The sequence below is a fragment of the Nanorana parkeri genome, unplaced genomic scaffold (genome assembly GCF_000935625.1).
Source record: "Nanorana parkeri isolate BGI_ZX_2015 unplaced genomic scaffold, ASM93562v1 scaffold70, whole genome shotgun sequence".
NCBI classification, from domain to species: domain Eukaryota; kingdom Metazoa; phylum Chordata; class Amphibia; order Anura; family Dicroglossidae; genus Nanorana; species Nanorana parkeri.
In genome coordinates, this window is record NW_017306338.1 from 2,203,872 (window position 1) to 2,225,635 (window position 21,764).

At 40.7% G+C, this 21,764-nt stretch overlaps 1 protein-coding gene across 2 annotated transcripts; it reads left to right on the plus strand.

The window, feature by feature from the left end:
* Nucleotides 1-1,065: 1,065 nt before the first annotated feature.
* EVA1B (eva-1 homolog B) lies at nt 1,066-17,843 on the plus strand. Of its 2 annotated transcripts, none has more exons than XM_018576565.1 (3): nt 1,066-1,366; nt 14,034-14,114; nt 16,773-17,843. In XM_018576565.1, the coding sequence occupies exons 2-3, from the start codon at nt 14,048-14,050 to the stop codon at nt 17,198-17,200; spliced, it is 495 nt and encodes a 164-aa protein (XP_018432067.1). In that variant the 5' UTR covers nt 1,066-1,366; nt 14,034-14,047; the 3' UTR covers nt 17,201-17,843. The 2 variants fall into 2 exon arrangements, with proteins under 2 accessions (XP_018432067.1, XP_018432068.1); XM_018576566.1 differs by having other exon boundaries at nt 1,066-1,363; nt 14,031-14,114.
* The last annotated feature ends 3,921 nt before the right edge of the window (nt 17,844-21,764 follow it).

Genomic DNA, 21,764 nt, shown 5'->3' on the forward strand with positions numbered 1-21,764 from the left:
ATAAACAATTGAGCGGAGCTCGCTGCGACACTAGCTCCGCCCAACTGTTTACATTTGTCCATCACCTGACCGTCTGCCCGCAGGTCCTGGACAAATCAAAACAAATGGGCGGCGCCAACCGTGATGTCACGGCTGGCTATGCCCAGTTTTTGTCATTTAATGACAGCACACTAAAGTCAGCAGTCAAATCTTAAAAAATTAATTCAAGTACCTTAACTATTAACAAAAAACATAGCTTATTTGTGTATCACTGAGCTGTAGATCCTAAAATCATCTCTGAATTGGTGGTGACTCTGTCCTTCCCCATGGAGGGTGGCTACTTTTGTTCCCTATGGTCCCTGTGTGTGTTGTAAAGTAGTCACCGCTCCAAGCTCTCTCCCATGGTGGACTACAATCTCAATACAAATTAGTAAACTAAACATGAGATTGTACTCCATCACAGGAGTGAGCTTGGAGCAATGACTACTTTACAACCCACACAGGGACCATGGGGAACAAAAGTAGCCACCCTCCAGAAGGAAGGACAGTGTCATTATGAATTCAGAGATAATTTGAGGATCTACAGCTGATATACAAATAAGTTACAGTATTGTTAATAGTTAAGGTACTTGAATGTGTTTTTAGGATTTAATACCTGAGTTTAGTGTCACTTAAATGTTCATTTAGTCATTCTACAGTGAACGTGCACTGGTTTTTTTTTTTATTATTAAAAAAAGCAAAAGAAACAAAAAGAGCCCCAAATTAGAAAACATAATATAACATTATATAAAACATAATATAATAAAACATAATGTCTCTGCTGAGGGAGAGTCCAGTGTCAAAAATGCAGTTTCTACGTACAGTCAATTCCTTTGTAGTTGGAGATAAATTGTCAGTGAACAGTTTCGACACCACAAAATCAGGATACGGTTAGGTTTTATTCAGTGCAAGGCTTCATGAGTAAAGATTGCAGAACACTCTGTGAGTGTGATGAGGAGTATGGAAAGGGTTAGTTGGCTGGCCAGTAGGCTGAGCTATGTTCATTTAGTTCCTGAGAGCAGAGCAGTAAGTTTGTGGCCAAACAAATGACATCTGGACAGAGGGAGGGAAGTCAAGGAGAAGGAGGGATTCGCTGTAATTCCCAGTCTACGCTCTGCACTCAGCCAACAGCAATCCCTCACTACACACAACACAGAGGAGAGCTGCTGTGTTATCATCAGCACAAAAGAGGAAAAAATACACAACTTCCCATCACTCAGTTATGTTGGAGGAATCCATGAAACGGTGTTGCTACAAGCACGACATGAAGTAACAGAGCAAACTGCTGCACAATACAGAAGTCAGCTAAGAGTGACAGGAAGGCAAGATAGGACACAACTGGATGGTAAGTCAAGAATACAAACTTCTGCATGGCTGAGATTTTTTCTAAAGCTTGACATTGGTAAAATGATGTCATTGCAAATATAGAAAAGGAAATCATTGTGGAAGCTGATTGCATGTTTGAATCTGCAACAGGAACAACTTTTCCCGGATGGGGACCAGATCAAAAATCAGATATCATTGCATTTAAGGGCTCATGCACACGGCTGTAAAAATGCTGCATTTTTATTGGTACATCGTTTTTATCTTTGCTGAATGCAGCTCTATTGTTTTCTATGGGTGTAAGGATCAGTAGGATCAGTTAACTTTGTCGATTTGTTCAGATCCATCAAATCAAAATAGAAAAATCTGTGTCCCAGGTCATTCCTTTACGCATGCATTCATATAAACATGTGTAAATGCATGTACATGGTCAGGTAATTGATCACTGCCTAAATCAAACCTAGTATGTGTGTATGAATGTGAGATAAGGACCTTAGATTGAAATCTCCTCGAGGGCAGGGACTGATGTAAATTTACAGTATGTAGAGCGCTGTGTAAATTGATTGCACTATATAAAAACCTATAATAGAAAAAGATAATAAAATAATACATGCGTACATGTGAAAAAATTTACTGGAAGTAGAACTTTAAATATCTAAAGGCGGTATGGACGTTTAGGGCTTGTTCACACCAAATGCAGACCAGATCTGATGAGCTTCTGCACATGCAGTGCAGTGTGTTTTGCCGTGTTTTTGATGCATTTTTGACACATTCCGAATGCACTGAAAATGGGCTTTCAGTGCATTCCAGGGCATTTACATTTGTTTTTTTGATGCATTTGCATGCGTTTTGGTGCGTTCCAGAGCAAAAAAAATAGGACATGCTGCAGTTTTTCCACATGCTCTAGAACTGAACGCTTTGGTGTGAACTTTGAAATACATTGGATGCATTTTTGATGCGTTCTGTAACTGCTCTGCTCTGCATCCGCTCTGTGTTTGGTGTGAACAAGCCCTGACACATCTATACATATGTACATGCAAGCACTTTGCAGACCATTTCATGCGTTTTTTTTACGCAATATCTTTCTACCAGCAAAATCCTGTGTAGATGATTATAATGCTCTCATTATGGCCGTATGCATGGAGCCTTCTAATGTAGCAGTGATGGTTTATGCAGGGCCGGCCTTCGGGGTGTTCGAGCTGTGTGTATGCATCATCTGATCACTCCAGTGTTTGTAAAAAACTGGGGACACAGTGTTGTGTCCCCAGTTATGAATAAACAGGATGTGATTTACATCACTTCCTGTTTATTCATGAATTTCTGAATGGGTAGTAGCACTCACTATAGAGGCTCCTCCCAATTCAGAAACTGGTGATAGTAAATATTTTACTATCATCAGTTTCTCAATGAATGGGAAGCCTCTGTACTGAGTGTTCTCCATTCATTTAGAACAGAGGCTGCAGAAAAAGAAATTGAGGACTTTGTGTCCTCAATTTCTTTTTCTATTTAAAAAGGGAAATGGCAGGGGTCTGTTTAGACCCCCAATATTTCCCCAAAGCCCCCACAACAGTAAAAAAAATAATAAAAAAATGAAAATAGAAAATAAAAGCCCCACACCGCTCTGCCGGACTGTGATAGGTGGCTGAGCGGTATGGGAGGAGAGACGCCGGCCACTCACAGCGCTCTCGTCCTGCAGCGCTCGGCCGGCTGTCACTTTCTTTTCTCCCCGCTGGAACAGCGCCCAGCGGGGAGAAAAGAAACCAGGGATGCGCCGATGCAATATGCCAAAAGTGCCATTTTCGTCCGATATGTTTCGGCGGCGATATATCGGTGCATCCCTACTAAAAATGTTTTCATTCATTTCATCAAACAAAACACATTTTTATGCTATTTTGGATTCAGCCACTGGCGTGTTCTGGAGGCAGGGCGCATGACGTCATATGACACCGCATGTTTTGAGCGCCACCATCTTGGTGTATATCTAAGTATACACCAAGATGGCGGTGCCTATATCGGCGTGTGACGTCACCTGACGCCGTGCATGCATGGCATCATGTGACGTCATGCTCCCCGCCTCCAAGATGGCGGCACGCATTCGCAGAACGCGCCGGTGGCCAACATGGCCGCCGCGCATTGTCAAACAAATGATGTGCCTGAATACAATTTTCGTATATTCGGGCATATAGTAATTAATTTAACATGTGGTCTAGGTTTTGTGTTCTGTTTTTTATTTTTACTTTTCTAGATGCACTTACTTGAAGAAAGGGATCGGCATGACAACCTGACACTTTATTTTTATAGACTCTATTTTAGTTTGACATTTATTGTTTACCACTTGTTTGCCTACTGTTGTTTTATTTAATAAGAATACTTATATTGTGTCTACAAGTTTAATAGCGTTGAATAAAAATGTTATTTTTATCATACTTTTTAATATGTTTATTTGGGGAGGCTTTAAATGGTGCAGGTATAGGAGAAAGGGGTTTGGTTACCGAGGGGTGTGGTCACTGAGGGGCACTGTAAAGCTTTCTCACACAGGGCGCCTAAAGGCCTAAGGCCGGCCCTGGGTTTATTGTAAAAGAATTGTGGAAGTGTTGTCCATTCCATTCATGCAGTTATTGCTTGACATTCTGTATTACAGAATAGAATGTTGCTATGGGCAACAACCTTGTCATTTATCTTCACCAGTTACATAAAGTCGCCTTGATATAGCATTCACACGTACAAACTCATCAGGGGCTGTGCTTGTCAGAGTCTTGTTTTTCAAAGGTCAGGTCATTAGGATGATCTGCATATTCAGAGGAATGCAATATGTTGTATTTTTGTGTGCCTCCTGTAGAGTTAAAATTGCTACAGTATTCAGAACAAGCAAACTTTCAGCAAACAAGCAAAGTGTTATATTCCTAGAGAAAGGGCCGGCCCATTATTCATGTCAGTAAAATAAGTTTGCAGTATGATAGGAAAAGAAGTATGAAAAGGAATAAAGTTTGTAAAAGTAGTGTCTGAGTCAGATCAACCCTGGCAGCTTTTGTATTTGCAATGGCAATGCTACTAATGTTATTATATTATTGATGCTATTTCATGCTGTTGTAAAATAAATGAGTATTTAGGTCATAACATGGGGTATGGAAAGCAGTAAGTAACATCATCCAATCACACATCAGTCTTCAGCTGTCTAACTACATTGGACATCTGTTACAAGTGTAAAGCCTGATGTACACTGGCAGATTTTTGAATGTTCTCATCAGAACCTTCAATGATGCCATCAGAGACTTGAAAGAAGTTGCCCAAAATGTCCTTTGGTTTTTACAATTAATTTTGGAATGAATGGAATTTCTTGAACCAAAACCACATTCACATTTAGAATTTTGTTCATTTGAAAAAAAGCTTTCCATCCTGCATTGAATTTTTTTTTGTCACTACGTTTAAAATGAATGGTCGATTTGACCCCATTAACTTTTAGAAAATCAAACGAATGTTCCGAAAGCAATTTATTTCAAACAAAAGTCTACTTGTGTGAGCCAACTTTAGGCTGCATTCACACCTCTGCATTCTTGTTTGATTCGTTTTCCAATCAAAATGCATTGCAAGCTTTAAGAAAGTGGGTCAATGTGCAACATGATGCCTGTAAATGCCTCATGGTACAGCTACACATGTCGATGCTTGTTATCATGCATGTTGACATTCAATTCAAACATGCATACATTAAAAATGTGGGACTATGTGCGATAATGTGCGTTGACATTCCGTTTTTTATGTGTTTCTATTGATTTCAAAGGAAAATACATCAAGGGTGTGAATCCAGCCTAAGGTTAGGATGGGTCCTGCACACAATTTTCTTTGCACTGTGTTACATGAGGGCACTTTTCCAAGACCTGGTCCGCTGGCAAATGGGAGCAGGGAAGAGCCAGCAAGGGTAAAGTTGGCAACTCCCAGCTGTCATGGTGTCAGTCGTGACATACAGTATGTGTACTCAGGGTTTCCAGACAGCTGCAGGGAGTGAAAGAACATGATTGTCACATACAAGGACTACAGTGCTTCAGGCACAGGTGACCAGCCAGTACATGAAAAAGTTACAAAGCTCTTACTTTCAGTGGCTGTGAGTTGCCTGTAGATTTTCAAGGTCAGATGGAATATGTTTCCACCTTAAAGCATAACATTACAGTAGTATATGTGAACATAATAGCTAAATAGTGATATAGAGGTCCTATTTCCTATACAGCATTACAGCCAATGATGTGATAGAAAGCAATGGATAAAGTAATTCTCATACAGCATCTCTTCTGACAAATAATGAAACACATCAGTGTTGTCTTGTAACTGAAATGTTAACTGTTTGTGTTGTCCCAGAGCAACCTATCAGATTCTTTCTCAATCTGAAAAATGACAGTTGGGGAATAAAATTAATAATCTGGTTGGTTGCAGTGCGGCATACAAACAGTTCTCACTTCACTTTGATAAACAAGAATCACATTATTATTAGCATTGGTGACTGCTTGTTTATTGAGCCAAAACTGGGAATACTTGTGCAGTACCAGCAATGCCAAATTATACTGAGAACAGACTTCAGTGTTAGTCCTTGCTGCCCCTGGACAGGCTTCATCATCACCAGCATCATCATTAAAATGCACTGCAGCACACACGTCTGACACGTATATCTGGGGCTTGCGTGTGAGAATCTGAAAAGGATAACTAAACCTATAATTATCCTAAAGCTCGTCACACACATTACAGTCTGATTTTACAATCTCCTTTCAATCTACCACCAACTTTGTAGTGCAAAGACCTGCCTGATTGGATGCAATTGATTGGATAGATTAGGTAGGTCTTCATATTACATATTGGTAAATCTAAAATTGATTGTACAAAGATTCTTCAGCCAGATTGTAACACGTATGGTGACTCTGACACCTTCATGCCCCTCCTTTCATTAGGATAATTATAAGTTAATTCTCTTTTATTTCCTTCAGACAAGCAGGCGACTTGGTCCAGGAGCTGTGGTCTATGCCACATGGTTCTTCAGTGCTTGAGAGAACTGAAGCCAAATGTTTTTTTTTAGGTTTGGATACAGTAAGGGTGGGTATAACCCGTCAGCTTTTTTTTTGCCATCTGTGTCCCATTGGGGAGATTCCTCTTCACTTCCTGTCTGATAGCTACAACTGGAATTAAGATGAAACCCCTCCAAAGAGAGAGAAGTCCCTGGTGGTCATCAGGGTCACCAGAACTAGTGTCCCCCTTGGAAGTTTTCCCATCTGTTCCTGTCTTGATGACCACCCACCCACTTTCAGTGATAATGATTACCAGGACGCATAGAGAGGGTGAATTTACCTAACAGGGACACAGACAGTAATAAATAATAAAAACCTGACCAGCGTTCTAATCCCTCTCCTCTGTATCCTTAACTAGAAAAAACATTTTGGCTTCAGTTGCACTTTAGGAAAATGCCATCTACTTGTAAAGTTGCATGCTGCAGGCGGCTTCTCCATTGGGGTCTAAGGAGAACAGGTTGCGTACGTGCAGTGGTTAAGTAACTACCCTTGGCTAAGAAGAGAACTGCCGTGCCGCTCGCCATGGGCTGCAGTCCCTGGAACAATTCATTTGTTGAGGTAAGTAAAAGAGGGTAATGGTAGCATGGCAAGGAGTTACTGTGCATAGAATAGTTATAAAGTATAGTAATGCTTTAAAGAATATCCAATAAATGGATTTCTTGAGCAGTGGAAATTACAATGAAATATTGCACAGAGCCTAGTGTAATAATGAGTTGAAATGTATTTGTTTAGTGATTATTTCATTATAATCTTTGTTGTCATAAAGCTATACATAGCCAAGCGATGCATTGTGCAATTGATAACTGAGATAATAACCCCAGCAAGAATGTAAGGTGCTGGAATCCCGGTGATATTACATAGGAAGGTCTGTCTGAACCAAAACAGAAGTAGATTTCCCTGAGGCCTGGTTTTTCTAAAACATAGGCTTAGAGAACATTTTCTTCTATAAAAAAAAGCTGTGTCTGCTGTGCACACAAGGCCGTAGGAATACCAGCTTTCTGGAAAGCTCATTGACAAAAACTTCAAAGCATTTTTAATTAGATCATTGTTTCTCAACCCTTTTTGAGTCACGCCACCCTTTAAAAAAGGTATCCAAAATCTTAAGGCACCCCAGTCTAAAATGTAGAAAACGTAAATGTAAAAACATGAATATAAAAAGCGATGTGTGGCCCCTCCAAAATCCATAACGGACCCTTAACCAAGATAGGGGTCTGGTATGGATTTTAAGGGGTACTCCATGCAAAAACATTAAAAAGTGGAGTTCCCCCTTAACATCAGAAGGCCTCTTCCATCAGGGACCCCCTTTTACATCAGAGCCCCTCTTTACTTTAGGAGCCCCCTTTACATTAGGAGCTCCTTTCACATCAGAAGCCCAATCCATTGGCAACAGAACTCCCCCTCTCTCACACTAGGAGCCCCCCTACACATCAGAGCCCCCTCCTTTCACACCAGATTCTACCCTTCACAGGCTCCCCTTGACATTATGCGCCCCTTCCACATCAGAAGCTCCCCATTCACATCAAAAGCCCCCTTTCATATCAGAGTTCCCCATTCACATCAAGAGCCCTCTTCACTGTGGCACCCAGTGAAAGATTTCTAGGCAAACAATTTAAATTGAACGTGTTTCTGAGCATTATTGAAGCACATTAAGGCTTTTTTCATATGGACAGCAAGGGGATGGTAAAACCAGGTGGTTGATCTGCGGTTTTACCACACCTTGGTTGCCTGTTACAATGTCAGCACTGCGGCTGAACAGGATGGATGACAGGATGGATGGCAGTCCTGCTTGTCAAACATGATCATTGTAGTTAATAGGACCATGCCATGGATACATGGTTGCGGCGTGTTATTGCAATCGAAAATCTGCAAAGCTGGTGAAAAACATTATCTGGTTGCAAGATTTTGACTTTTACGTAAGATTTCAAATCATATATAGTATATGGCATGTGTTTCTGAACTCTAATCCTATTTGATGTCCATTCGAATTAGAACTACACTCCTATAATCTGTCCTGGTTGTACATTTCTATGGGTAATAAATGTATAGTGTATGAACGATTTAAGTCCAGGTTTATCACAGGATCTCTGGAAATCATACAGGTAAAGTGGAACTATAGGCCAAAAACTGACATAGAGTATATGATACAACCCATCACTAGTTTTGTGTTCTTGAGTCCTCCTGTAACATAGTTTTATTACCTGTTGATCATGTAATAGGGTGACAACGCTCTTCATTGTGCAATAAAATCACAGCCGCATTGTCACCCTGTGGGAAAGGTAGTCTTAATCAAAATGTAATTTTAAATGGACCTTAAGGGTTCTTTTACATTTCTGCACAAGAACAATGCAGGTCACCACCAGGGCACACAGGAAACAATTGTTTTCTCTGGCCCTTGTTCACACTGCAGTGCTGACTTTAGCTGGGTTGCAACAGCGCGTTGCATTACAATGTGGTCATGCTACATTTTTCCGCTACCCTTCAGAGCTCACATGACGTTATGGTTGGTCACCGCAACGCAACTCATCTGCAGTGCATTAACTTGAATGAATGTCATTCTGTGACACTTTAATGAAGTATAAAAAAAATGTAAACAGTGTGATGTGCTGAAACAGCACAAAGTAACGCTCCCCCCCCAGCTCGTATGCAGTGGACACTGGCAAAGGAAAATGCTGCAGGCTAGTGTGAATAGATTCTAACAGGATTATTCACTAAGGCTGGGTTCACACCTGAGCGTATTTTTTCTGCTAGTTTTTCAGCTCGTTTTTTTCGCGTTTTCTAGCACGTTTTTCCGTTCAGTGGTATGATTTTTTTTTGCTTTTTTCCTTATTTTCTCTATTTTTATAATTTATTTATTTTTTCACTTTCAAACTTCCCGCCGGCTCCGCCCCCCTGCGACGCGTCTGCTCGCAAGGGACGGAACCTAGAAGTCGGCAGCCGCCGGAGGACACAGCGTGGATCGCGGACAAGGTAAGACCTGTACGCTGTATTCCCGAGTGTGGCTTGGAGTTACCGCTTTGTTAACCCCGATCCACACTCGGGAGTACCAATGGAAACGCGCTGAAAAACGCCCCAAAGAAGCTCCTGTACTTATTTGGGCGTAGAGCGTTCCTACGCGCTGAAATACGCCCAGGTGGGAACCATGCCCATAGGCAATTATTGGTTTTCATATGTTGAGCGTTTTACAGTGTGTAAGAGCGCGCTGTAAAACGCCCAGGTGTGAACCAGGCCTAAAGGGTGATGAGTTTGGAGAAGGCAGGAGAAGTGAACAATCTAGGAGAAAGTAGCTTATTTGGAAAATTTCTCCAATTCAGCTCACTTTCCATTTTAGTTATGTTGTCCTAGATTGTTCACTTCTCCTGTCTTCACCAAACGCTTGACCCTTTTGTGAATAACCCTGTAAGTAAAAGATAAACACATTAACACCTAACTTCAGCTAATACTTTTGAGCCCCTATGCACAAGTGACCGTTTTGTCACACATTTGCCCAACATGTAGAATCCCATTATTTCCAATAATACCCATTAACACCTGAGTGTCACTTGTAGCTCAAAAAAGTACATGAACTTTTATCGGGCACAATCACGTTTTTGACTCTGTAGACTTTAGTGGATGCACCTGATAAAAATGCATTACTATGTTCTTCATGCAACTTCACACTTAACAACCACCTTCTCCTTGTACCTACTGTAGCTTTAGATTGGCTACAACGAAATTGCTCAAGCCTGAAAACACAGGAAAAATGCATGCAAAAAGAGCTTCAAAATCTCCTGAAAACACTCTCAGTGAAGTGTGAATAGAGTTACAGCAACAGTCTTTTTTTTTTTCTTTTGAAAAGGTCTAAACCATATTTATAAAAGCTGTCTGTTGTAAGCACCCCATCAGTGATATTTGGTTTGTCCCTCCCTCTGTAACTGAAACTTTTGCTGGACAGTTTGGTCTGTTAAAGTAAATGGAAAAATAATGGATCTACTGGCTGGATAAACAGGTAATAAAACTATGTTACAAGGGTGGGGGTGAGGACTTAAAAAAACAAAAACTGTTAGTGTTAATGCGATTGACAGACTACATTATATATGTCATTTTTTATTTTGCGTATAAAAAAAAAACAAAAAACAAAACAAGATCTCACAATACAAGGCAATTATTTAAAAGTTTTTATGCTATACTTATAAAGTTAGGAAGTCTATTTAGGTATTATTTACAGCTTATACTGCCTATAAATATTTTTTTTGTATACTTCCTGTAGACAATACACAGACAGATATGACTATGAATGAACTGATGCATGTATATGGTAGCAGTTTTGTGTGTCATGAAGGCAGATATAAGGGTATTTTAGATAAGGGCGAGCTGTACTGTTTATGGGAGTGTCAGGGAATGTCTCAAACCTGGAAGGAAGTTACAGGCACGTATTTTAGGACATGCAGGAAACCAGGTCATTGCTGGTGGGGGATGTGATTCACTAATACCTACGTTCCATCAGATAACACTCTGCTATGCTGCTTGTCCTCCAGAGTCCTGTTTCTTTACTGATTAGAAAAGGAAGACCCCATACATAAACATGATGTTTTATTTTCCAAACAAGACTGCTACATTACAGAGTATACACACATGCTATTGTGGTTGAGGTATAAAAAAAAAACCCAAACAGCTCTGTTAAGTGCACTGACAATGTGTGAGGTACGCTAGCCCATAACACTCAATCTAGGGTGATTTATTACTGATCGAATTATTACTGATCAAATCAAATCAGTAATAGATAAAGGAAATTGATGGATTGCTCTGGGTTTCATTGTACTTGATTGATGTGGCATTTTGATTTCAATTTTCGGTTTCTGGCAGTTATTCACTTATTTGCTTGTTATATATCTTAGGGGTAGAGATGAGCTGAGGTTTGGACCAAACCTGGTCCTAATCTGAATGTCTCTTAACAAGGAAGTGCCATGGGCACTTCCACCCAAGCAGCTGTGGTTATTTGCATTCCTAGCCTTACAGCTCCATGTAAACAAAGGGGCAGGATGCTTGTGCTGACATAATTTACCTACTATGGCCACGTAGCCATGTTGTGAATCTCATTTACCAAATATAGGCTTGCAGCCATATAAGGTCAGTGACATCAATGCATCTCAGCCCTTTGCTTACATGAAGCTGGGGGGCAGTTAAATTCCTTTCAGCAGCTGATTGGCTGGCAGAGAAGGAATAGCTCCTCTCAGGTTCAGAGGAGTTCAAGTTTGGACCGGGTTCAGTCTGAACCTGCACTCACCCCTACTTAGGGGCTCAATTTGCTCCATTCCATCCAAAAGCAAAGCAATGAAATCTTGTGGTATCCTGTTTGATCCAAAATATAGTTTATTGATAGTAAAAGGGGCATAGAATAACAAAATGAATACATACGTTTGCACTTACACAGCATATACAGGTGAAACTCGAATAATTAGAATATCGTGCAAAAGTTCATTTATTTCACTAATGCAACTTAAAAGGTGAAACTAATATATGAGATAGACTCATTACATGCAAAGCAAGATAATTCAAGCCGTGATTTGTCATAATTGTGAAGATTATGGCTTACAGCTCATGAAAAGCCCAAATCCACAATCTCAGAAAATTAGAATATTACATGCAATCAATAAAACAAGGATTGTACATAGAACAATATCGGACCTCTGAAAAGTATAAGCATGCATATGTACTCAGTACTTAGTTTGGGCCCCTTTTGCAGCAATTACTGCCTCAATGCGGCGTGGCATGGAAGCTATCAGCCTGTGGCACTGCTGAGGTGTTATGGAAGACCAGGATGCTTCAATAGCAACCTTCAGCTCTTCTGCATTGTTCGGTCTCATGTCTCATCTTTCTCTTGGCAATGCCACATAGATTCTCTATGGGGTTCAGGTCAGGTGAGTTTGCTGGCCAATCAAGCACAGTAATCCCACGGTCATTGAACCAGGTTTTGGTGCTTTTGGCAGTGTAGGCAGGTGCCAAGTCCTGCTGGAAAATGAAGTCAGCATCCCCATAGAGCTCGTCTGCGGAAGGAAGCATGAAGTGCTCCAAAATCTCCTGGTAGACGGCTGCGTTGACCCTGGACTTAATGAAGCACAGTGGACCAACACCAGCAGATGACATGGCTCCCCAAATCAACACAGACTGTGGAAACTTCACACTGGACTTCAAGCATCTTGCAGTGTGTGCCTCTCCATTCTTCCTCCATACTCTGGGTCCTTGGTTTCCAAATGAGATGCAAAATTTGCTCTCATCAGAAAAGAGGACTTTGGACCACTGAGCAACAGACCAGGTCTGTTTTTCTTTAGCCCAGGTAAGACGCTTCTGACGTTGTTTGTTGTTCAGGAGTGGCTTGACAAGAGGAATACGACATTTGAAGGCCATGTCCAGGATCCGTCTGTGTGTGGTGGCTCTTGATGCACTGACTCCAGCCTCAGTCCACTCCTTGTGAAAGTCCCCAACACTTTTGAATGGCCTTTTCCTGACAATCATCTCTGGGCTGCGGCCATCCCTGCTGCTTGTGCACCTTTTTCTTCCACACTTTTCCCTTCCACATAACTTTCTATTAATGTGCTTTGATACAGCACTTTGGGAACATCCAACTTCTTTTGCAATTACCTTTTGAGGCTTTCCCTCCTTATGGAGGGTGTCAATGATGGTTTTCTGCACAACTGTCAGGTCAGCAGTCTTTCCCATGATTGTGATTCCTACTGAACCAGACTGAGAGACCATTTAAAGGCTCGGGAACCCTTTGCAGGTGTTATGGCTTAATTAGCTGATTAGAGTGGGGCACTTTGAGCCTAGAATATTGCACCTTTTCACAATATTCTCATTTTCTGAGATTGTGGATTTGGGGTTTTCATAAGCTGTAAGCCATAATCATCACAATGACAAATCACGGCTTGAACTATCTTGCTTTGCATGTAATGAGTCTATCTCATATATTAGTTTCACCTTTTAAGTTGCATTAGTGAAATAAATTAGCTTTTGCACGATATTCTAATTATTCGAGTTTACCTGTAAAGTAGGCATTCAAAGAGAAACTGTTCTTTCAGAGCAAATTGATATTGTCTTATGACAACCTACCATCCCAGCAAAATATACTCATCAATCAATGATGCCTAGCCATCCCTCTACTGCAGCAATACCCACCGGGTAAACTCTAGTGTTGAGTCTTACCCAGGTGGATGACCACTGCACCCACTTCACCCCCCTCCACACACACACACACATGCATGCATGCATGCGCACATGTAACAGTGCTTGGACAAGTTGATTGGATGTCATGGTTGGAGCATTATCACATGGGGGAGGTTACATGCTCCACCATACCTGGGAGCCCTGAGCAACAGAACAAGGGCTCTAATGGAGCCTGGATGTGGTGGAAGAACATAGGGATGGTGAGCTTGCTAGGGGGGTGGGCTACCAGGAGAAACTGTCACTTAAAGCCGAAAAGTTCTGCTTAGGGTTAGTGTCTGGTTAACAAAGTACCGCAGCGCTGAATACTGAAAAATGGCCTGGATGGGAAGGGGGTTTAACACCGCGGATGTCAACTGGTTAAATGAAGAGTACATACAATTGTTTGTGAATTGAAAATTTCAGATGATGTGAAATTTTGATATCTGTTCTTTGTCTTTTAAGATCTTGAATCTCAGGCGATGGATACTCACAAGAAGGAAATGGAGTTTCTAAGTAACAGCATAGCAGCATATGCTCATATTAGAGGTACAGTAATTTATTTGAATTTAAAATTTCTTTGGATTTCATAAATGTAAACATATGGTAGCCCAGCGCTCCAAAGCAAGAAGTGTGTTGTAGCCAAGTAGACAGATGACGTCAATGTATAACTAAATGTGCCGAGCTAAAACAATGATCAGATATAAAGAGTAAAAAAAACAGTGACTCATTTTCTTAGAGTTTCATAAGTATCTTGATCTGACAAGAGGCGATGACGTCAATGTGGTCAACTCATGGTGATGTTCTCCTGTTTACTGCTGGGTTGTAATTGCCAGTGCACTGGAGGCCTCTACGCAAACACTGCTGGTGTGCCGAGGCTTAATATGATCTGCTGCTCTTAGGATTAAGCACTAGAAAAGCCATCCTTTGTGCTACAGCTTCAGAAATATCTTTATTGTGAGCATAACGTTTCCCCCATAAGGCATTTCTAGCTCTTGGGTCCTGATTAAAGTTGTAGGCACTGTAAGCCTTATAGCTACACAAATGCAAGTATGAGGTTCATGCATACAGTTCTAAAAAACAGGAAGGAAAAAAAAGAAGTCAACATTTTTATATAAACAGTTTTTCTTGTGTTTCTTGTAAGAGTACTGAATGGTGTATTGTGTACAGTTAGTTGTATAAACATAGTTATGCTATTAGGAGCTGTTAAATCTGAAATCTTATTTTTAGGGTAGGTTAAATAGGTGTCATTAGCTCAACTCACCTAGAGCATGGTGGATGGTATAGAGAACATGTAAACACTGCTAAAGGTACATCAGGGCAAGCAAATAATACTTTTTTTTATTTGTTTCTATGTACATGAAAACTACAGGCACAATGCTTGGAAAGTTTGGTTTGGTTTATATCAACTTTCAGTACAACCATGTCTAAGCTGTATTCAGTTTACAAAGATACTGTTAGGACCGGGGTACATCATAGATGTCTGTGTACCGTTACCCTAAGAGTGGAATATACAGGGCAAATGGTAACCCTATACAAAATAAAAAAGATAGCATTCTGCAGGTTCCAGTGTCATAAGACTAGGGCTGATTTACGAAAACTGGAACCAAATCAGTGCTGTTTCCCACACAGGCAATGTTTTAAAAATGTTCAGGTTTTAAGTCATTTCCTTTTGTATAGAGGAAGGATACACTGAGTGTGTGCTACATTCACTCCTCAGCCAAATTGAGGGGGATCATTGTAGTGGATTCTGGCAGTGTAGAGTTACAGGACAGTACAGAGTATTTAATTTGGCCTTTCTTACAGTGAGACATTTGCCTGCATCTTATCTACAGATTTGACCATGATAACCTAGAGCAGAGTTCTTCAAACTACAGCCTACAGGCCACATCTGGCCTGCTACAAGATTTTATCTGGCCGGCAACAACCCTGGCTATTAGTGGATACTCTCGTCTGTGTATCATAATATGGAGACTGCCATGACCCTCCCTCAGTCCCCAGTGCAGATTCACTCTCCCACAGTGGTTGGTTGCTCAGACTATCTGCATCCTAGTAACCAATGACGGGATTGCCCAGCCCTAGCATTTACAGGAGCATATACAGTACAGGTGGGCTTGTAGGAGGACTCAGCTGGGCACTCCCTGATGCAAGGGTGCACATTACTGGGCTCTCTGACATAAGGGGGATTCTGCTGGGCATTCATGGATGTTAGGGGGATTCTGTCAGGCATGCCTTGATATAAGGGGGATTCTGAGGGACTTATTAAATACTCAAAACCTTGCAGCCGGCTGGAGCTTCAGCTGATCCTTCGGCTCTCTTCAGCTGATCCTTCGGCTCTCTTTCAAAAGTTGAAATTTTTCAACTTTTTTTTTTCATTCTTTGCACTTCTTTTCTATTCTGCTCTGTACCTCAGAGGCACCGAGCAGAATAGGTCAGCCGAATGCCGCTCGGCGGCATTCGGCTATTCACTTACTGCCGTTCGGCCCCTATGAGAATAGGGGTGAATGGCAGAAAGTAGCTGCCGTAGCTTCGGCTCAGCCGATCCAGATGTTGGATCGGCTGAGTCGAAGTCCCTCTGCACTTCGGCTCAGCCGTACTGAATCAGAATGAATAGTTGAACGCCGTTCGGCTCACTTCATGTTGGCACGGTTATTCATTTGGCAGCTAAGTGAGTGACCCTGTAAAATTCCCATTAAAGTCTATGGGACAAAAAAGTGCTATAATCTGCCAAAAAGTAGCTCATGTACTTTTCCCAGCGACAGGGTTTTTTTTTTTTTGCTTGTGACAAAACGCTCAGGTGTGAACAGGGGCCATAGAAATGAATGTGATTCCTTGTCTTGAGCATTTTGTCATGCTTAAATGCCTACAAAATGCCTAGGTGTGAACTGTCTAAGAGTGCTCCCTCCAACCTGTCTCATCCTCCGCTCCACCGATGGTATGTCCCTACACATTGTATTGAATGTGATAACTCACGGGACCTTGCTGGAACGAAGGGGTATACGAGTCTGGAAGTACTGATATAACAGCCAGTTGGCTCCAAGGGTCTGGTAAGTATAACTTATTTTTGCACCTAGACGAAAACGAGCACCTACACTGCAAGAGTGAAGAACAGTTTTTTCGAAAGTTCTTTCATGTTATGTAATGTTGTATTGCAATGAATTATCATATTTTTACAAATGACTTACAATTTTATACCTTTGTTTTTAGATAACCCCGAATCCTTTGGTCTTTACTTTGTGCTTGGAGTATGCTTTGGACTGATCTTAACTCTCTGTATGCTGGTGATCCGCATCTCTTGCAAGCCTCGAACTCCCAGCGTTCCTTCCAAACCGAAAAAGACTCCTCCTAAAGACTTTATAAAAGAGCCCCTGTCTGTTGTGGTGGATGGAGAGGAGCCAGACAGCGATGACAATGAAGAAACATTTATCTTGACTCCTGTGACAGACACACCCCTAGGAGCCCAGACCCCTATGGATGGTACACTGTCAGTTAATGTATTCGCATCAGCAGAAGAGCTGGAGAGAGCTCAGAGGTTAGAGGAGCGGGAGAGGATAATCCGAGAAATATGGCGGAATGGACAGCCTGATATTCTGGGCACAGGAACTGGCACCATTGGTCGTGTACATTACTATTGATAGTAACACAGGAAGTTAAACTGAAGTTGGTGCTATTTCTCAGCATTAAAAAGGCAACTGCCTTTCCTTGCCTTCCAAAATACAGCATATCAGATACCCAGGCACTTTTCTCCATGTAGCTTTGCCTTATTAGACCATTGACTTTCCAGTAATATTGATGCCAATGGATATCTTTCTAAAAATAGAAAAGAATACAGAGTTTAATGACACTGTTGCTGCCCAGTGGTGGATCAGAATTCAGAAATGTTCAGTGTGTCTGTATGACTGTACGCGGCAAATATAAAAGGTCACCGCTGACCAAACACATCTTTAATGCCATTGACGGTACCATATGGCATTGGTGATCTTTTACATATTGGCCAGTTTCAAGTGCCACTATTCACTATGACCTTTAAGCTGTCTTATATGGATAGGAAAGCTTTGGTAAACGTCACATTAAGGTGTACAAGAATGGATGTAATCATAATAAGATTTACCAGACATGCTACCCAGGAAAAGGTTATTGCAACCAGCATTTTCATGTTCTTCAGTGACTTATATGAATCCTTTATGATAACATCAGTTCACTTTTGTGCTGTCTTCCTCTCACTATCTCAATCAGAGTGCGATATGCAGGTAACCTGCTGGTATCCAGCCTGGAATAGTATATTTAATCCTGGTTACAAAATGAAATATAAGTCCAGCTGGTCAATGTGCACAGAGATTCTGCATTTGTTGAGGGCTGTGATTTATGTGTTCACCGACAAACAGAAAAAATGTTCAGTCTACAAAAAATGTACACTGTAGCCATGCAGTATGTTCCAAAATCTATTTGTGCCTCTAAATTTACGATGTGTTCAGCCTTGTGATGTAATTTATTTCTCCGGGTGAGGCTGCACTGCGTTGCCTTGTGATTAACTAGAAATATGCTTGATCTTGCAGTACTGGATAACAACCATACATTCAAGTTGCCTGTACAGTAAGCATAGGCCTGTTCATGGTTTACTAATCTGTAGCAGGCCTGCTTCTCTGCAATGGGTTAACCAATCTGCAATTTATTACAGGACTTTCTGGCCTCTTAGTTTAAGAAACATCTGTTTTTCTTCTTTTTCCCCCCACACTGTGGGAACACTGGTGCTTTAAGTTTCATTCCTGAGTCTCCCCTGAGGATAGAAGAACATTCCACATTAACATTAAATGCTCCCACACGGGCAAAAGTCAGGAAGTGATTTTTTATGAAAAAACTTTATTTAACCTCTTGCCATCCGTAATTTCAGTACAGCGCTGCATGACGGAATAAATGTCAGTCAAAGTACCGCAGCGCTGAATACTGAAAAATGGCCTGGATGGGAAGGGGGTTTAACACCGCGGATGTCAACTGGTTAAAGCACTGATGTGTTTTTTGTTTCTGTAAAAGTCACTCCGAAACTCTGCTGTTTGCTTTGCATACTTAGCTGTTACATTTTTTTGCCATTCATAGTTTTTATTTTAAGCTTACCTTAAAGACAGAGGTCATACATTAACTATTGATTTGACCACTGCACAATCCTTCTTTTGCCTAGCATGCACGTAGACATAGAGGCTTGTATACTACAAACACGTATGCATATGCATAGTAGACGCTTCTGCCGCCACTATTATCTCAGAAGGATTGGTGGATCCAGAGTACAAATTCCAATCTGCAAATGTCCTTTGACATTTATGTTTAACTACAGACATCTTGATTATCGTCCATGCTTTAGAAGAGATTCCTCGAATGTCTATATGCACACCTTCTAGCCTTATACATGTGGTGCTCTCCGGCATTTAAAATCTGTGTGCGTCCAAGTCATGTTTTCTCCAGATTTTAAAAGTTTTCCTAGCCAAAGGAGCCAGATTAGGGAGAGCAGAGAAATGGAATAGGCCTTGAACATGAGGCACAGCCAAGCAAAATGCTGTGTCAACATCTCTGGGATTGAGAAGTAAGGCCTCATTTACACTGGCAGAGACATACATGCATTTATAGGACATTTTTAAACCCATTTACATGCATGCAATGATTTTAAATTGTATAATTAACACTATGCATTCACCTGTGTTTAGGTGCATTCGGTTTAGCTATACTGTATGTGGAGAAAATAGAATTTTGTGCATCCCGGGGCAAATTAAATACTCTGAACATGTCTATGTAATCATGTGTAAACGCAAGTATAATAAATGCAGGTGAAATAGATTTGGGAAGCATAAAGTTTGTTTATTTTCCAGATGAGCCACATTATTTTTTTAAATGTAGTAGGCTAGTGTGAATCTAGCCTTTAGCTGACATCTCATTAAGCACCTCTGTGTGCTAAACCAGGTGCCTCATACCCTTTCAGACCTGGCATTAGGGCAGGGGTGGGCAACTCTGTGTGTTATACCAGGTGCCTCATACCCTTTCATGCCTGTAACTGTCAATGACTCAAGGGACTTGTATTATCACAGCTGGAGGGTCGGAGTTGCCCAAACCTGTATTAGGGTTTGCTCCTTTTGATACCTGTGCATATGGCTTTAGACTGAGAGGAACATTGAGGGTGTTTTTTCCTGTGTAGTAAGTGATGAGATCTGCTTTCATGCTAAACTAATAGTTGCTATATCAGTTTATTTGTGGGTCCTGTTATATGTGTAGGGTATAGAAAAAAAGGCCATTTAAGCTCATGACATAATGTTTCCCCTAGGCCTGAGTAGCCAAACTTCGACCATTCGAGCTGTGATGAAATCCCATCAACCATCTGCCTCTGAAAGTCATGTCTGTGGCTGTCAGAGTCTTGCAATGCCTCATGGGATTTGTAGTTTCACCGCAGCTGGAGCGCTGAAGTTTGCCCACCCTTGCCCTAGACCTTAATACTAAATTAATATAATGATTTTAATTTCAAAAAATTTGTTTCAATGAACATGTATGGCATTACTATGAAAGCAGTTATGGGTTCTGGCAAGAGGAAAAGAACCAATGCAAAGTTTTGTCTGATAGACAACAAGAACAGATTTCTATAAAGGTTTGGGTGTCTCGCGATACAGTATTCTTTAATTTCCATTATTTTCAACAAGGATTGATTGACCTTCTTCCTCATCAGATACCTCTTCATCAGAAAGAACATGGGCTGGCACTAGGATACAGTGACTGTAGGTACATCATTTCCAATCCCTTCTAATTATTGTATGTGGGAACAATGTGGTGTTACCATATAGGTCATAAACTGCCTGTGCTACTGACACTTCCACCCCCTTTGATATATGTTTTAGGCTGTATGTGTGCAGAATTAGACCTAAAAGGAGATTTCAACATTACTGCTCTGCAGGCATCATGAAGCAAATGCATCTTACGGTATCCAATCCATCCTGCAGCACTGTACCCTTTTGCCAAAACAATCTTTTAAATGTCTCCCTCTTTGTCTTAGAAAGTTGAATGGTGTGTATAAAGCTGGCTGTATACTGGCAGATTTCCGTACAAATGCTCATAAGTAAAATGTTTCTCATAACATTTGATAGTGCCATCAGAGACTTGATTGCCATCGTTCGAAAGCTGGTTTAATTTTAACATTCGACTTTGGAATGAATGGAGTTTCCCAAAACAACATTCACTGTTAGACTTTCATTCATTTGAAAAAAAATTATATCCTGCTCCTTCTATGTTTTGGCACTGTGGTCAAAAATGATTGTTGATTTGACCCCATCAGCTATTAGAAAATTGAGTGAATGTTCTGAAAACTATTCTTTTCCAGCAAAATTCTACTAGTGTATGGACAGCTTTAGAGAATAAAAATTGTCTGTAATAAGTCTCAATTTTAATAATAATAAATTCCATATTTAGGGCGCACAAGTGAATAGTAGCCAACCACAAGTCGGTTTTATCCGTTTTCTGAAAGTCTGCTGACGGCTACAGGCTTTTCTTGGTTGCTGTGGGTTACAGTTTATCACATGTCTTTGCACTAACTTATTAAATATGCCATAAAACTCCTTTCAAGTAGAAAAATTGTGGGACAGAGGAGATGTTCTAGCAAGCCAGGATTAGCTTGTGGGCTGACTTAGAAGGTAGAAGGAGGATCCTGATATCCTGACATAGCAAGTGATGAAAGATGAGTTATTTTGTTAATGAATGAGAACTATTTGCTTGATGTTGTTAGAAGCAGTAAGTGAATGGTATAGTGGTATACTATATATCATGTAATACAAACTGAAAACGGTGCCAGTGACAGAGGCCCAGATGATGTGCAATCTTCAATGTATATAAATATGAAAGAAACATTTTGTACATGGCAAAATTATTAAAGTGCTGTATTTTATAAAACGTAATTCTGAATTTTATGCTATAGTTTTATTTTCTATGTTTTTGGAATTCTATTAAATTGTTTTCAAATACGATTCTGCTTGTTTTGTTTTTTGTTGTGTAGTTTAATTTGATTGATGTAAACTAAATGCATGTGGCTGACTAGATAAAGTTTAGTTCTTCTACTCCACTCTAATCCAAAAACCATTGTATAAACAGTGCCATCATCCTGGAACCAGAGCAAGGGTGCTCAATGTAAACAATATACCATACACGAAAGGAGGAAAAACACTCTATTCCCCT